Source organism: Rhopilema esculentum, chromosome 6 (genome assembly GCF_057945365.1).
Source record: "Rhopilema esculentum isolate cy_ngs chromosome 6, ASM5794536v1, whole genome shotgun sequence".
NCBI classification, from domain to species: Eukaryota; Metazoa; Cnidaria; class Scyphozoa; order Rhizostomeae; family Rhizostomatidae; genus Rhopilema; species Rhopilema esculentum.
In genome coordinates this window covers 10,111,631-10,129,520 of record NC_142820.1, presented here as the reverse complement: position 1 = coordinate 10,129,520, position 17,890 = coordinate 10,111,631, and the positions used below count along the sequence as shown (strand labels likewise).

Genomic DNA, 17,890 nt, shown 5'->3' with positions numbered 1-17,890 from the left:
TTCCTAGCGTAGAATTTTCGATCTATGTTCTGACGTTTTAAACTCTGAAGAGTGTCAGACGAAAAGCTTTAGTTTACTCAAATGTTTGCTTTTTTCAAAGCCATTTTCAAGTTTTGTACCACCAAAAGATTGTTTAAATAAGAATATATTTACATAGTATCGTTAACAAATGCATTTGAGGCAGTTTTTGCGATCGATAGAGCAAATGTGAGATCGGTAAATGATAGCTGAGTCCCTTGCAGTGTATGGTAGAAGGAAACTGAAAAAAATTGAAAAAGAAATATGCGGCGCATAATATATTTATAAAAGTACTTTCGAGAAAAAATCGAGGAGTAGGAGCGATTTTAGTTAATCATTGCTCATGCTCTTTGATTCCAGCCCAACAAGAATTTTGCACGCAACATAAGGTGAACAATTAAACAAACTAGGCCAAATTAAGGGCGTGCGATATCAAGAAAAATACAACAGTTTTCCTGACAAATGGCACGGGCCAGCGGACATAGAGACAGGCTCAGTGGTGAAAGGATAATTCTCAATGGTTAAGGTCGCTGACTACAGACCGAAGAGCCGTGGTTCGAGTCCCTGACATGACCAAACTTTCTCTCAGATTGAGAAGAGTCGCCAGCTCTCTGTAATTCCAGCTCTCTGTTATTTACAACGAGAGGAAGGACCAGGACACTGCTCGATAAGCAAAGCTTTTAAATGTCCTAAAACTACTTTCGGAAGCTGGTAGCAACAATACAATACACTACATAGAGACATTAACAAAGCCAGACATATTTTAAACTATGCAAAACCTACTAGCCAACAGATATCATGAGACAAAGAGGCAGATATTTCATGTAAGACAACTTCTTAACGAGGAGGAGTCTGGGATTAGAATTTGCATTACTTATCTTGGCAGAGCGAGCCAACGCCAACTTCGGTTAATGGCTATTCTTTGCAAGTTTTCGAAAGTTTTTTCCCTTTTTTGAGCGGAATGGATTTAACACGTGCATAATTTAGGGATCTGTGATTATAATAATTCACGCACATGCTACGAATTATAATCTTTCCAAAATAATGGCGGCTCTTCTATTTGTACGAAAATTTCCATCTACTGCCAGTTAAAAAAACTCTTTTCAAACAGGTTCAGGTTCTGATTGACTTCACTTCTTTGATAAATAGTAAAAATTGAAAACAAAACGAAATACACTTGTGGTCTTAGTTTCGTCAGTTTTTTAAACTGAATTTAAGAAAAAACAAAACAAACAATTTGGTGCGCTAGGATTCCTTGTTAAATCTTTGAGAAACAACAGCTGCCTGCAAAATAGCTCGTGATAATAATTAAACTTCAATCCAAGCGTTTCCTATACAAGCGACAAATAACAAAATAACTTTGTAGTAAATAATTATAGAATGGATGATAATAACTGCCTGCGGCTGACATTTCTGCAAAGGTAAATAAAGCTTTCCATTGCAAGCCTAAATATGAAGCTTGCTTGGCGTTTCTCAGGTGCAGATGCAAATTGCTGAGATACCTGTTTGTAATACAACGTAGAACTCGTACTACTTCATGTAGAGACGAAAAAGAAACAGCAAAATTTGACTTTTAAGCGGCAGTCACTTGAAATCCATTCGTGTGAATTAACATTTCTAAAGGCTTTAAAAAGAAAATATTTGCACCTGGATTGGATACGGGTGACCAGTTGTATATCAATATGATTCAAAATAGGTTATTTTCGAACGCTAAATATTTTTCGTTACACGAAAGCAACGTGTTTGTTTGCATTCGGAAATGTGTCCACATTGGAAATAGAGGCCTAGGTATATTGGAAAAAAGTAGCTTAGATTGCTTGTAAGGAAAATGAGAGCGAATTACCTCTGTATTTCGTGGGCGGATTCTCCAATGTTCCAGCATCCGGCTCAACCACAACTCTGTCATCTACGAGACTAAAACACCAACACACGAATAAGTTGATGGACCCAAAAATCTTTCACTACTAACGATCGTACAAATGAATAAAAGTTGAGATTTCCAATTGAAGTGTACAAAATCTTGTGGACTAGCTACTTTGTAAAAGCGACTTGAAGACAAAGCAACAATAAAGCGAAAGAAAACAAAATATAAAATTTGATTTATAAAGACGTCATTAATTACACTGATTCAGTATTTCTACTAAGAATCTGATATGACAAGGCTGACAGGAGGAAATTATTTCCACAACGGTGCTGCCAAATTGTAAATACTGCACTTCGTCAGAATCGAACTCTTGTTTGCGGCATCAAAGGCAACGATTATTCTACTTAGACAAATGGCTATATGAAATGATCGGTGACTTTTGAAGCTTCCTCTGGAGGTCCTTACCGGAGCAAAGGCAGTTGTTTCTTCTGTCTCGGCCTTATATTCTATTTCTGTTATCGGCTATATAATCGTCATTCATATAATCATAAAAATCATTGAATCATCATGTTCATTTAGTAATATACACGAGATCTTAGGAAACATATCCTTCAGAGTTTATCTAGAATTTTCTTTATTGTAATGAGCATTCGATTAAACAACATCTAAATATATTGCTAAACAGGTCATTCAGAAAGTCTGATATCGTTGACTTAAATATTTATTTAAAAAGATCGAGGTGCTATTATAAGGCGTCACACTTGATAACGTTTTAATAAACATGAAAGTAAATATCCACACAAAACGTTCATTTGTTATTTCAATGCTTCAAAGTGCCAGTTTGATTTCCCGTCTCAGTTTCAGAAAAGTGAAAAAACCTCGTTTATCAAAAATATTTTCCAAGCTATCTATTAGATCAACCATCATAGTGGGATGTCTGTTGTATAGAACTTGCTACTTCTCTTTCACACTTTTGACTAGAAACTAGAGCCTTGATTCTTATGGATTTTTCAAGCTCATCAGCAGTTTAAACTTTTATGTTTATTCATTCAAATCAGAGAAATTCGGTCATCGGCATTGGCCGCTTACAAGTACAGCAGCTGCTCGATTGGGATTAAGAACTGATCTTAATAACAAAACCTGCTACTGCATTGAACAAAATTTGTTTTAATCAATATCCTATAATGACCTCAAAAAAGCTGATATAGTCCAAAGAAAATTCTTATTTCGAGAAATAAAATCTCTTTTGCAAATAGCGGTCGTAAAAAAAAAATCAGCAAAATAACGAGTTATTATTCAAAACTGGTAAACATCATAGTTCAAGTAGCAGTTGAAACGATCGTCTGAAGACAAAGAGCACATCAGATAGACAGCCTGCACTATATCACTGACTTCGATTATGCTAGTATTATTCGATTCGTTGAAAGAAAAATTCAGCAAAATTGAACATAATAACGGCGGAGATCGGGTGCCGAATTCAATTGAAAATTTGGTAAAAACATATCTCAGAATGATTTGTAGATTTTCTTTCATAAAGTGACCAACGAAGAAAATGCTCGTACTGTGACATTGTGGCTACAGCACGATTGTCTTAAAACAGTGATTAGGTTTTCTCAAAATTACAAAATGTCAAATTGTTTCGAAGATCAAGTTACCAGCCCGTAATGTTGTTTAGGAAGGAACTTGATCTATTGTCACCTGATTCTTATCGATAAATTTCAATAGCCAATATTAGATGATGAAATTTTTTGTCTATATGGCTTTTACCGAATGTTCGAAACACCTGCAAAACTTTATATTCATGTTAATCAAAAACCCAAATGATCTTGTGAAATTAATGTTACCAAAAGCTTATCTGGTGAAGTTTTGAATTTTTTTAAAAAAAATCGGTATATCTGTGGTCATTATAAGATAAAAAGATAATTGATAACCAGATAATGGTTCTTTAAAAACTACAATCTCAAACCTAAACCTTCCAATCCATAAAACTGAGAAACGAATCCACAGAACATTTGTGTCATTGAGCTAGCGTTTATTTGATGAGGAATTAAAGGTGCTTTGTGACCTGAATTTTATCACTTGTCTAAAACAAAACGATATTCTAGTTTCGCTGCATATTCGTTAAGGTAATTTATAGAAATTATCGAGGCAAAAGCAAAAATTGCAAGATCTACCGAAATACTAAACAAAAAAAGGTTAATAAATATGAAATTGCAATTTACGTAGCTAATGCATTAAATTTTAAGAACTTACCCGAGAGTGCTAATAAAGCCACTGACTCCTCCTTCAGCAAACAAAGATATGATATCACCAATGTGGAGAAAGTGCGAAGACGATGCCATTTTGTTTGGCTCTTGCTCACTATGAGAGGAATGGGAAGCCTCACTAAACATGTTATCGACCCATGCAAATGTCCAGCCAACGTGCTTGATTAATGCACAGATTGAATAGCGAACATATTTTTAAATCTTGAGGATTCGAAGCAAATGACGAAAACATGCAAAGATTATCCTGTGAGCTAAATGTGAAAATTTGGCCTAGCAACTGGAAGGATGCTGCTTTTGAGCAAAAAGCGCGCTGCAGTCCCGAGATCAGCTTTTCTCTGGCCAGTAGCTCTCGAGGGAAAGTATTCACAACTCAAGGCTAAGACCCATGAATCATTTATGAGCGGGTGAAATGTTTAAAGAAAATGTACACTTCTCACAATATTAGAAAGAGTCTGCCTCCGCAGGTGCTTCACGATAACTTTAATCCAGCACCTTAGCTAGAGCTTGACGTGCAAAGAATATCAGACTTTGTGGTAAGAATGAAACTAAGCGGTCTTTAATCGCATCACAACACATTATATTAGAAGGTTCCTGCTTCATTTTTATAAATGAGCATTTGGTGTCATTCAGGTGCGTTGGCTGCTTAGGGTTAATACATGCCTTTTCAAAAGAGCAAAGTAAACTTTACGATTGCTACTGCTCGCCGTCAAATTTTAGGCAAACGTGTCGCCTAATGCAATTTTCAACAGGAATGCAAAAAGGCCTCTCTTAAGATTTCTTCTTCTTTTAATTTCCGTCATTTTCGCCATTTACGTCAACATTTTTTCAAAAAAGAATTCTTTCTCAAAAACATAAACATAAATTGAGACAAAACATGCTTCTATAAATCCCCCTATTATCAAATGCTTCTAAAAATGCAAACACTATTTCCTATAACAACCAAAGTAAATAACCAAGTGAATGACAAAATCTTTTTGCAACAATACAGTAACAAAGTTCTTGAAAGATGTGAATGGCAGATAGGCAGAGGTTGAAAGTAATGAGCAATAAAAGTCCAGCTGCATCACTTCAAGATAAATACTTTAACACCAAGCCAGATGTTTCAAATTGTAAGCAAATATTTTGCCAACCTTTTTGCTTATTTGTAAAAAGAGCAAAATTCAGGTTGTTTCAAAGCAAAGAATTCACCACTTTATTCCTGGCTGTATCAAGGTAAAAATTACCTTTTCATAAACAAGTAGTAACTGCAGCTTGAAATCTAATTTCTATCTTTGAACAGCTAATACTTCCAACAAGCAGAATCACATACATTCAAGGATTAACCAGAGCAAGCATACCAACTTGACCCAAAGAGTTGATAATGCAAACCAAAACTCTTCTTTTCAAAAATTTTCCTTATAGGTGAACTCAAAAAAAATTATCTAACAAAGTTTTACTCATGTTAAAAAAAAATAGTGCAACACCCTTCTGGTATAAATGCTTAGATTTCAGAAACTCTTAGAAGAAGCTCTGGCTACATCATTGCTACTTAACAAACATAGACTATCTTCCCATCTTCTAAACCTTGTCATCTATGATATTTCATGTGTACATTTTGATAAGTGGATGATAATCTGGATGTCTTTAATCTGCAAAGTGACTGAGCTAAGATTATCAGGATATAGGTGCAGGTAGGTCATATTTCATATTGTCCTAGAAATTAGTGAAACCGACTATATTGGCATAAAAATTCATTCTTATTTTCAAAGGCTCGAAAAGACATAATTACATTCTACTTAACTGATTTACAAATTTTCATAATGTACTACCAAAATTTAGCAGAACATCAAGTGGCAATGATAAACAATTGCTAAAAGAGTTTCAAGCCTTCTGGTATGTTTTTTGTGCCAAAGACATGGCATTGTTTATTACTTTAATCATAGAGAGGATACAAAAGCCTCAATAAAACAAATGACTAATTTTTGCCTTAAGTGATTAATTGATTGATTGGTTCTAAAATGCCCCTATTTGACAGGGAATGGTCCAGTATTTTTAGTAATTTCTTTCAGTACTAGTAAAAAATTTCAAAACAGGCATTAAAAAATAAAAAATTCTTTTAAAACAGGCATTAATATCTAAATTAAAACATGATAATAAAGTTATAAAGTGAAAAGTTATAATAAAGAGTAAAAATCCCACTTCAATAATAAAGTTAGTTGCTTTTTTCCAAAGTGATTTTAAAAGTGCAGATTTTAATCCACTTTAATCTGTTTGCTAAGAAATTATCTTAAATGTTTGTTGAAATTACAAACCTTCTTATGAGTTAATTCTGTGCTTAATTCTATTCAAAAATTCAATCTCATTTTGAACTCATGCATTGTTTATTCAAGAAAGAAAAGCTTTCATTGCAACAAACAGACACTCGCTTTTAGACTCTGAATTTGTTAACTTTCTGTATCTAATTATCAGCATAACTTTTTCATTCTAACCATTTCAGATTCTTCAGAGGTTTACAGTCTTGGATACAAACAGAATCAGTGATAACATGACAAAATTGCCACAGAATTTCTTGCCTTGAACCAATGCTCCTTTTTTCTGTAACAGGAAACATTAGTTTTAAGTGATTTTACTCATTTTATGAAAGCTGCAATATTGTCGTAGGCCAAGAAAAAATGAACTTTAAAAAACTCATGGAAATTATCTGTAGCACCCAGCAAGGTCAACTACAAGCTTCAAACTCTGACTATGATATTTTTCACATGCAAGCACCTCTTTATGTTTCCATAATATGTTTTCCAGGTACCTCAGTGCACAATTTCTTAATCTAAAAACAAACAGGGGCAATATAATCGCTTGCTCCCAAAATTTTGCCAACCTTTGAAATGTCAAGTCAGCGATTTGTGAGGAAGTCTTTAGCTGGCAAAAAAATCAGCTTTTTATGTGATCCATGGTACTACAAATTGCAAATTATGGAGCATACTAGCATACTATATTATGAAGCAAATAGCATACTATATTATAAAGCAAATAGCATACTGTAAATCAATGAAGAAGGGAAGGGGTTCGAACAAATTCAAGATTTTTAAAACTGTTATAGGGGAAGAAGGCACAGCCAAAACAAATGAGCCATTGTAAATACAAAAAAAACATGACAACAAAATGTGTGGTACCAAATGTGTGAAGAATGGAATGACAAGCTAACTGAATGCCAAAAAAGTGTGAAGGTCCTACAAGCTGCTACGCCTGTTTTCAAAGTTTCCAGTAGGCAATATATAGTGTATATGCAAGTACCAAATTCTTCAATGTTTTTGCTATGTGGAGATGAGTCCAGTAGACACACAACAGTGGGCGTTAACTCAATAATTCCCGAAAGAAAATGTACTTTATCCTCTGAATTTCTTCCAAGAATCTCTGAAAAATTATACAACGAGAAAATAGAGCAACCACAGAACAACCAAACTAGAGGACATTAAATAGAAAGGAGGGTTTAGAAGGAAGTAGGCATCAATTAACTTTTTTCACTTTTAGGATGGGTGTTAATTAGGAAGGGACGTTAAAAAGGAAGAGGGCATTAAATAGATCAAATATGGTAATCTGGCAAATATTTCTACCCTGGCTAAGTTATTGTCATTTGTCTCTTTCCGGTGACTTAATGCAGCATATATTGGGGTCTTGGTTCAAAGATTTATTAGATCCATGCTTTTTACATAATGTTGTATGATCAAACTAGCATAATATGGAATGCTAAGTGGCAATTTTTTTACCAAAACTGCTTGAAAATCTTTGAGATCTGTTTTAACAATACAGTGTTCATCGAGAATAGAATGTGGATGAGGTTTTTTGCAATGCTATTTTGGCGCCAGCTTGTAATTCAACCTAATTCAATTCATGTAATCTAAATTTATACATGCTGGTATGAAGTTCTAAACTGGCTGACACGAGTAAAACAAAAGAATACATGTTCAGCGAGGTCAATTGTACTGCTTAAAGGATTGCGACAATTTCAAAGCCAAAATAACATTCTTATCTAAGAAATTGAGCGGCTGGCAATAAGCTGCAGGAATATTGAACAAACAAAACGGCCTAAAAGAAAGAAGTGTAGAACAGAAAATAAACACGTTCATTATTAACGAAATTTGTGAGCAGCAGGTTTCCTTATCAGCAAAAGAACAAAATGTAGATATTAAGAAGGAGAAAAGTTAAATCATATAGCAAAATAACAAATATTTTAGTCGATTTCAGATATCTAAAAATACAGCTTACCGTTAACAAAGCCATGTTTACAATTTAAATTCTTTGTCAGAGCAACTCGGTCTGTTTGCAGACTTCTCCATACATCATTCCCCTTTTCAGCTTGTGTGCACTTTGCAGTCTCGATTCCGTTAAAGCTGCTTCGCAGCACAAGCATAGGCTTAGCATCACTGACCAATTAGCATCACTGACCACAACATTGTAATAGTGCTAGTTTAGACTTCTATTATTCTGTTATTTGTAACCATAGTAATTTATCACCTTTCGATTGTCTATGATCCCTTTTGTTATCTATAATTGCACCTTCAGATTCGTTAGTTATTTTATATGGGATTCTAACTAGTCTTTAGAGTAGTATCTTTTGTATTCACTATTATTATGTATATAAGTAGCTATGTAGTATTTCAATTAGTTCTTATTTATGTTATATTTTGGACGTGTTATTTTACAGAGTTAGTTGGAGTTATGATTAAGAGCGATAAGGTTAAGATTTGATTATATGTATTTTTAGGTTCTCGACGATTTACTTATATTAGGCGGCAAGATGCTTGTAAAATATCTTGTTGATATTAACTATGGTTTTTGTAGGATACGTATTGTTATTTATGGAATCGCGCGTGACGATTGGGCCTACTTTATGATTATTATTGAATCTCTATGACTTGAGTACGAAGTGAAATATCAGAATGAAGTATATCTGATTCAATCAAGGACGAGAGGATGTCGCGTTGAAATCTTTCAAAAATTTAATTGAAACCATAGGGATAAAAAATTTGATTCGGCTTGAATTTTTCAAACTGTTTTGATAGATATTAACATGAAATTCGCAGGGATACAAGTGACAATAACTCCGGGAAAGCTAAGTTTGTGAAAAGTGGATGTTTGACAAATTTGTATATAATTTGTACGTCATTTTGTCTCATACCAACTTAAGACACATTTGTTACCTATCTTCGGTTTCGGTGTAAAAGCAACATATTTAATTCGAAGTCAAGTTTTAATTTTTTTCAAAACTATTAAATTAAAGAAGCATGAGAAGAAAAACAGTTTGTTTTTTAAGCAAGCAAGCATGGCTAAATAAACCAGCTCCTACTCAAACTCTAAAACGTATATTTAAAGACCTATTTAATAATAACAATATTCTGCCTACATCTTACTCCAACATATATTAATTTGCTTTGTTGCAAAATTGCATTTGCTGCAGGAAAATTAATACCATTTTAAATGGACCCAAAGTTTTTTTTCAGTATTGGCAGATGATGGAAGTATTGGAAGTAGCAAAGACTACTTTTTCCTTCCCAGTTTCGTTGAACTTTTAGACTTCTTTGTGCTCGTTTGCTGAACATCCAAGAGTGTACTTAGACCGTAGTTTGGGCTGCCCAGTTTTTCAAGCAGCTTTGCATCGTCTTCATCTCTTTCTTTTTTCGCTTTTACAACCACTTTCATGGCTTTTTTGACACTTGTATCTTTTGCGAGTCGCTTAGGTGCTGGCATTGCAAGAGCCTCTTTACCGTCAATGATTGGGTTCAGCCAAGTCGACTTGCGAACCACCATATGGGTGCCTCTGGGCACGTAAATGTGCAAAGAGATATCAACAATTTCTTTCTTTGTAAATAAGTGCTCGTTGAATGTTTCAGGGTCTGAAATAAATCAAGGTGTAGATAAATTAACGGCTTTTGGGAAGGACCAAAATTCTTATCAATAATGAAAACTTCAAATCCTTGTAAATAGTCACAATTTCAAGAACGCAGACCTCAAATTGGTCACACTGACTAAATCTATGTAAACAAAACAGAAATTAGTATGTGTAGTCTAAACTGGCTAAATTGTTTAATTAAACAGAAGTGCCACAAAACTGTTTAAAAAGACACCTTACAAATACCCACTGCTTTAAGCCTAATCTCGTCAGAGACATTTTTGAGCGCGCGTAGCGTATTCAAATTGAATTCAGCTATCCACCATGCATTTGCATTCGGGTTCACAGGTCCATCCTTTATAAATATCTCCGTCAGGGCATGCGCAATAACATTCAAAGCACGAACGAAAAATTTTCCAGATTCGAGCGTTGAAGAAATTTAACACTGGTGTGTGAATTCGAGCGTCGCGGATACGTTAGCGAATTCGTGGAAAACTCGTATACGTGTGGACGAAAGTCTTATCAGCAAAGAAAATCTTTTCGCTGATTCAAAATATCCATATAAGCGTGGACGGGGCTTCAGACTACAGTGATAAGTATTAGAAAGGGTGGAACCAACGAGAATTGTATCATAATTGAGCTTTGATCATAGGCTGTTGTTTTAAACGTTGAGTGAACAACTTGATATAAAGAGGATTGGCCCTGAAACAACTAGCCATAGAACAATCTATGGAGGGATCACAGGTTGAAACAACATATCGTTGATAAGGGTAGACAGAATAAACATTTTCAAAACGGGTCCTTTTAGTAAAACTACTCAGTTTGACTCAATATATCTCATTCAGTCTCAAGTTATCTCAAAATGAGCCTGTATGTACGTTTTGGGAATGCTACATCTACACCCGGTCGCCATATGTGCAACACTGTTTAAGCAATCACATGGGATCTTACCATATTCGTTTTAAGTGTGTTAGAACGTGTCAGCTTTCGTTCCAAGCTACGTCGCGGGGTGACATTCCTCTAATTAACACAAAAATTCCCAATAAATAATTAAAAGAGAAAATGATGGACCTTGATGAAACAGACGGGCGGCATCTTGCATTTCCTTTAATGATGGATGAAGTTGACATTTTGTATAGAAATTTCGAAATTCTTTAAACAGCAAGCCATCCTGATCCTTGGGCAACATCATCTGGAAGTTGATTTCAAATTCTGAAAGTTGAAAGAATAAATTGCTTTCAGTTTGCATAGTTTATGTTCAATTTCAATTTCTTACTGCTAAATATGTTCTTGATCTGTATTTTTAAATTCTTTTACCGTTGCAAGTGCCGTAATAACGGAGGGATTCGGTATTAATTCAATATTTTCATGGGCATATGCAATAAACAATCCTTATTAGTGATATCTAGCCTAGAGGCTTGCTCTTGCTGTACGTTCATGTCTGATTTACTAAGTTTTTTGGAGTTTATATAGCTTCCGCGAGAATAATTGAAGACTGACTTAATTCTAACTCTACGAGACGAGAATTTAAGCCATAAATAGTGAGAGTGGCTTTAAAATCTCCTCGGGGCTTTGATTTTGAAATAGCTCCCATCGAAACATAACCTCAATCACCTATGCCTTTAATCCTATGAAGCTGGGGTTAAAATATTCAAGCTTTCCAAGGGCAATAATGGCTCAAACAAGTCACAAAGCAAAATATCAAGTATGTACAATTCAAGGACATCTTTAATTAAGAACATTTTACAGAATTAATATCAATGATTAACCAGCTACACATTAAGAATTTAAAAGAAATTGAGAAGTCCCTTTAAAAGTTTAGATAAGAAAGCTGCCTGCATCAGCAACAAATAGGGATAAGGTAGCTTACACAGATGAAAAGGAAAGCCGGTGCATGAAATTGAGTTAACCTTTAAACTTACTGAGTATTTTCTCGATGTATTCATTGAGCTCAACAAATTCAATATAAACTTTTGGATTTTCTTCTCCGTGTCTTTTCATTATCTCAATGCAATGAGCTCGATATCTATCAACAAATGTCTTGAAATTTGTACTTCTCTTCAAAGCCTAAAAATTCCAGAAAAAAGTTTACATTTATTGAGTCGAGTGTCCAGAATTGAATTATTTCGATAAACTTTACAAAAGTTCAACAATAACACAAATTGTACACTTCAATATTTATATACTCTTTGCAAGGATAGGTCCGAAGGAATTTAAACAAAAGTAAGCACCTAACAAGAGTATAGAACATCCAAAAAGACCATTCAAAGTTATTGTTGAAAAGTATAGGTAGAAAAGGAAATTATACCAGTTATTATTGTAAATATTACTTTATAGCCTTGAATATTAGGGCTATTTTTAAAAGATTTTTTGGACGTAAGGTGGATAGAAAAGAACAAGAATGATTTGTAGAACAGGCGATAAGTGAGAAGAAATTAATAGAAGGCTGAAAAAAAAGGTTGCCTGTTATTCTATATAGAGTGAGTTATGAGCCTAAACAAAGTTTTTATTATAAACGGGATTTGGTAGAATCGCCCTTAGTAGGCAAAAAAATAGGGTTGAATACTTCTAAAAACGCAAATATCTATCCCAAATTATTTGTTTTTTTTTGCTTTCAATGTTTGTGAATGTGAAACTTTTACCACAAAAGTACGGAAAAAGAAATGGGTAAAAATGGAAGATACACAACCTTCTGTTTTGATATTTTGTAGTTATGTCTCTGCCTCCAACCACGAAAATGCCTGCAAATGGAAAGTGAAGATAGCCATATCACTAAATGAAGAAAAGGACCAAAGAGATCCATAAAAGGCTACCCCTTCAAAATTCATCTAGTCTTCTGTAATTCGTCATCTAAGTAGCCACATACAAAATACGAATATTCAAGCCAGGTTTAATGAATATTTCTCAGGCATTTTTAATTTAGAATGAATAATGTCAGCCAGTTGTATTAATATGCAACGAAATAAGCTGGAGAAATTTTTTCTGAAAAACTGAAAAGACTACCTTTGGATTGTTACTGCAGCTGCTGTTCTTTTCTTTTTCGAAGGCTTTGATTTGGAAGATTTGTTGAAAATGCTAGATGATAACATCAAAAAGTAGAATGTAGAATTAAATTTATATACGACAACAGAAGCTGGTTGAACGCACAATAATTATACTGTCATGAAGTGATATTTCATAAAGCTTTTGATGTGCTATCTTTCCGTGTCCTATCTTACTTCTTTCCGCATAAATTTTATTCTTCTTATCCCAAATAATGTCTTTAGCTATGTAAACTTAGCAATATCTTTTGTAGCGTAAGCTCTAAGTCACTGGTCCGAAGATGGCTCAGTGGTTAGGGTCACGTTCTACATATCCAAGGGTCTGTAGTTCGAGCTCCTAAAATGACCAGACATCCCTTTACCCTGGATGCCAGAGCATCAGTCAAATTGAATAGTAAGCAAAGCAATGCTCGACCCTCTTTTCACTGAGGCTCTGGTACCCAGGGTAACTTTCCCTCAGAATGAGGAGAGTTGCCAGCTCTCTCTAATTCCAGGCGTAGGATCACGAGGTGTGGGCCCGTCGAGACGAAGGACCAGGACACTGCTTGATAATCATAGCTGTTCAGTGTCCTAAAACTACTTTCGGAAGCTAGGTAGCAGGCAATATACAATACAATAAAGAACAGTCACCAAGATGAATGTTATCATACGAATGAATGACTATATGAACTGCACTACTTATTCAAAGTCGGTTGTAAACAGAGGTTAAGGATAAACTCTTGGCACACTGCGAATTTTTGAATCAACATGGCAATACTAAGCCTAAAAATTCGTAAGTACATACCCATGAATGTTGTCTGATGCCTTTGAACCTAGGCTCCCTGGGGCTGTCATTGCCGGCCTAAAGTGCAAAGAATATCGAACTACATTATTGTTTGGATGAAGCTGCGGATAAAGTTTGTCTTTGCTTCACTGTTACTTTAGGAACTTGGTGGTACGGGGTGTTCTTTGATAGTCATTGATTCCCCATCACCGTCTTCACTTCATTAGGTCCAATATTAATAACTCATTGCAGATCGTAAAAAGTGAAATTAAGCTTTCTTGAATGAGTCAGCAATCTAAAAAAGGTGTATTGAATTGTCTTTTCTGCATGGTATAGTAAAGAAAGGTCTACAGTAGAGTTAGCATCAAAGCTGTGATTTTCTCCAATCCTATAAAAGTCACTCTAGAGGTTGCTACGAAATATGATCATCAATTCTAATTGCATCTGCTTCATGGCAAATGTCAACGTTGGCTGGTTTGTCGTTACAGAAACTTAAGCTTTAACTTACTTTCCTCTTGATGGACCAGCTGTAGCCATTTTCAAGCGCAAAAGATGGCCTTCCCGCAAAAATGTATTCTGAGGAACAGAAGCAAGATAACAAAACTACTAGTGTAAAATGCTTTCTATCGTATTATCATTCATTGATTATACGTCATATTGTATTTTGCTCTAGTTCTCAAGGCAATTGCTTAGGCCAGGGGGTTCTTAATTATTTTAAGTGCCGGACCAGAAAAACATATAGATTTTCTTCGAGGGCCAGTTGGTTTTCAACTTTTACATACCTCGTGTTAAAAGGCTGCTCAAAAAGAAACTCAGATCTCATTTTTACCAGGCTAAGTTAGTGATAAGATAGGCATGCCTATTATTTCGTGCCTGCCTATTTTATCTACCTTAGCATAAACCCAAAAAATAGTTTTCATAAAGGTTTTGTAACTTCATGTTTCTTGCACCAGGCTGAGTCAGAAAATCGTTCTATGCTATTTTTAGGCCAGAAGGTTGATCGTTCGTTAGTGAAAGGAAAAGTCTCGCAAGGTTTTAGAATGAATGCATAACAGCGTGTACGATGGAGAAAAGACATAAATTAAAAAACAGTTAATTAAACGCTATAAAACGATCAATCAATTAAAAAAGCATTTCCTATTTCGGTACTCTCTTGTGGACCTGTAACTGTCCACGGAACGCATTTAAAATTCACTACAAAAAAAAGAAAAATATCAAAGAGGACAAAAGAAACCAAAGATAAATAGAATTCCAAATGTTGGCAAAAAATATTTTCGGGGTGAAAAGCATTCGGCGGGCCGGATGAAATTTTGCTGCGGGCCGTAGTTGGCCCGCGGGCCGGAGTTTAATGGCTGGCCTAGGCCATTCCGTAGAATTTTAATACAGTACTCCAAGAGTTTATCATTTCCCTAGACAACGTCTCAGGCATTAAAACCTAAGATAAAGCAAAAAAGGTGTAGGTAATATAAACAATCAACACGAGGTGTTTTGTTTCAATTTTTCATTGGTCTTTGGATGCGTTCGACCCTATGACCGTCACGTACTTTTCTTTGCTTTGGGCATACAATCAATTAAGTATAGCTTGCCCCCACTTCCTGACGATGATAAACACCTAGCTACTGTAAAATGTGTTTCTGAGCAATGCTGCGAGACTCCTTTAAGAGATTTTAATCCTAAAAAGGAGATTTTTTCATCTAGGGGTAATCTTTTCGGAGAATTTTCGAACTTTTTGGCGAATGTCTCATGGATGTTCAGGCCTGAACATCTCCCTAGAGCTGGCAATTGCACTGCTTACACCCTAAAAGTTAAAGAAAAAATTAAGAATAATCCTCAAATTTTCGAACAAATTAAGAACAGCCATACTGAAATCCATTTTACTGGTTCTTATAAAAAGAGAGTGTAGTAAGGTCAATTTCTTTACTAAGAAACGGCCGCATTTCACAAATTATCTTTATGTTCTTAGTACAAAACATTTAGAATACAGTGGTTGTTTCATCACAATCTTTAGGGTTGTTTTCATAAATGCATATTTCAAACATTTTTAAATTTCATACCTTAATGATATCAGCATTTCTAAAATATGTCTTTCCTCTTAGCTCTGTTTGCAAAGTTAAAGGGTCACCAGCTAGCAACACACTATAATATTGAGTAAGATGTCATTAAAAGAGGATCAGTGACAAAATTATTTACATAATAAATTTTAGTCTCTCGTTTACATTCCTAAATAAAAGATGTTTCCCTGCTCTTCTGAGCTTCAGAAATCTTTGTCAGTCGCAGTCTGATACTAGTTTCACTATATCAACTCTTTTTTCTCCTCCGCAGATTCAGCAGGCCAGGCCAGGAAAAAACCCTAGATTTCAAGTTCAAGACAATAGCTTCTGTATTGAAGTTCAAGACAGTATGTCACAATACCTTCTGATATGTATAAAAATTCCAGCATGCAAATCATGGTGATGGGACACCCAAGATGCAGATTTTTTAACAGTTTATTTCCTTTTGGTAATTTTTCGTTAGTTAAATAAATTATCAGATGGCACTAACTCATTTTATGTGGTCTAACACGTTTGGAAGAAAAAGAGCCAAGTTTGCATAAAAAATATGATGAAGAATGTATTTGCGTTTGCTATCTTATATTTACATTGTAAATCAATAAAATTGGTATTAATATATTGATACTAGGTGTGTTCTGTGCTTACGGCTTCCTTCAACTACATATGGAATATGCTATGGTATACAACTGGATGCAGATGAAGTCTGTTAACATTTATACATACGTTGTAAAATAAAAAGCAATACATGTAATATCACAAGATATATGTTAAGTATGATAATTATCAATATACTCCGATACAAGCCCCCAGTATTGTACTTTATATATACAAGTAAGTGATAAAAATGAATACACTGAGAACAGTTTCTACGTCATCTCTCGTTCGCTTGAAATAGCTCTGCAAATTCAGCAATTTATTTACGGTCTTGCTTATGGAAAATACTCAAAGCTCCTTTGCGTGACCTTTTGAGCTGTCTGCTAACACGTTTGTGTTCTGCCTGGATCATCGGGTATCTTAGAGCACCACAAAGAGCAGCATTCTAAACTGGTTTCTTTTAACTTGTCACTGCATTTCGTGCTAGCATAATAGATTTTTGTAAAAACTTCATAATCCGAGTATCAAATTAGACAGAAGACTTGGCTATGAATTCGTCACTATTTAAGGTACAAAAGCATGGTATATTGATCGAAAATCTTCACTTTCGCTAATATTTAGGGCATTACTTGATCAATAACAGTCAGTAACAGCGAACAGCGAAACAGGTAAACAATCCTTAGTTAGAGCCACTATGCGGAGTAGCTTCGTAGATATTCTAAGGTTCTGATGACAAATTACATAACCCCCTTTTCAAATGTAAATTATATAACCACCATTTGTAAAATATACATTTTTTTGCTTTTTGTTAAAAAGTTCTTTTTATTCAAATATATTCAAATATACAAATTTACAGCTATTTCTTTTTCTTTGATTGATTAGATTTGCTTATAGGTTTTTCGTTTAATTTTTCGAATCCGTTCAGTTTCGCGTCAAGCGGCAGCAAATCTGGCGTGATGGCTCGTTGCTCCATTTCAACCTGATCACGTCTCGTTTGGCTAACAAAATCGAACACCTTTCCCAAGCTCGTCGCCTCGTTGACTTTCTTCGACAATTTGATCCGCGCTGCTTCATCACCCCCGACTAGTGGATTCAGCCAGGTTGACTTGCGAGTGTCTACGAGTTTGGTGCCTTTTGGAACATAAATCTGAAAGGCAATTTCTACAATCTGTGCCTTGGTGTATGCGTGCTCTTTCAATTCAACAATGTCTACAAAAGAAAAATTTCGTTGAAATGTGGCTGACTTTATACCAACCATAGTGCTGAGAGAAAGTTTCTTAATATTACATAATTCTGCACTAACAAACTAATTTTTTTTCAGTAAGGTTCTCGAAGGACATCTTTAACGATAAATATTTACAACCATATTATTACTGCTCTGCCTTTATTAACGCTAAAAAAATTGTAGAATTGCTAGAACTGGGAT

The 17,890-nt window shown here is 34.9% G+C and overlaps 3 protein-coding genes across 4 annotated transcripts in view; all 3 read right to left on the bottom strand.

Moving 5' to 3' along the window:
* LOC135686051 (inositol 1,4,5-trisphosphate-gated calcium channel ITPR1) overlaps nucleotides 1–8,520 on the bottom strand; it is a 54,644-nt gene extending 46,124 nt beyond the window's left edge. Inside the window, exons 1-4 of one of the 2 annotated variants that reach the window (XM_065202201.2) lie at nucleotides 8,392–8,509; nucleotides 6,618–6,723; nucleotides 4,136–4,243; nucleotides 1,862–1,932 (exon numbers count right to left, since the gene is read on the bottom strand). In XM_065202201.2, coding sequence (XP_065058273.2) covers nucleotides 1,862–1,932; nucleotides 4,136–4,224 — 160 coding nt within the window. In that variant the 5' untranslated portion in view covers nucleotides 4,225–4,243; nucleotides 6,618–6,723; nucleotides 8,392–8,509. Of the gene's footprint in view, nucleotides 1–1,861; nucleotides 1,933–4,135; nucleotides 4,244–6,617; nucleotides 6,724–8,391 lie in introns of both variants that reach the window. The other variant, XM_065202202.2, reaches the window with a different exon arrangement.
* Nucleotides 8,521–9,066: 546 nt separating this feature from the next.
* LOC135686061 (IQ domain-containing protein M) lies at nucleotides 9,067–15,763 on the bottom strand. Its single transcript, XM_065202212.2, has 7 exons — nucleotides 14,328–15,763; nucleotides 13,841–13,897; nucleotides 13,019–13,090; nucleotides 12,705–12,756; nucleotides 11,938–12,082; nucleotides 11,087–11,227; nucleotides 9,067–10,019 (listed from the first exon to the last, which is right to left on the bottom strand). Exons 1-7 carry the CDS (start codon nucleotides 14,354–14,356, stop codon nucleotides 9,664–9,666), a joined length of 852 nt encoding a protein of 283 aa, XP_065058284.2. The 5' UTR covers nucleotides 14,357–15,763; the 3' UTR covers nucleotides 9,067–9,663.
* A 1,293-nt stretch (nucleotides 15,764–17,056) lies between these two features.
* LOC135686054 (uncharacterized) overlaps nucleotides 17,057–17,890 on the bottom strand; it is a 33,582-nt gene continuing 32,748 nt past the window's right edge. Inside the window, exon 27 of the mRNA XM_065202204.2 lies at nucleotides 17,057–17,673. Within this exon, the coding sequence (XP_065058276.2) occupies nucleotides 17,321–17,673 (353 nt within the window). The 3' untranslated portion in view covers nucleotides 17,057–17,320. The remainder of the gene's footprint in view (nucleotides 17,674–17,890) is intronic.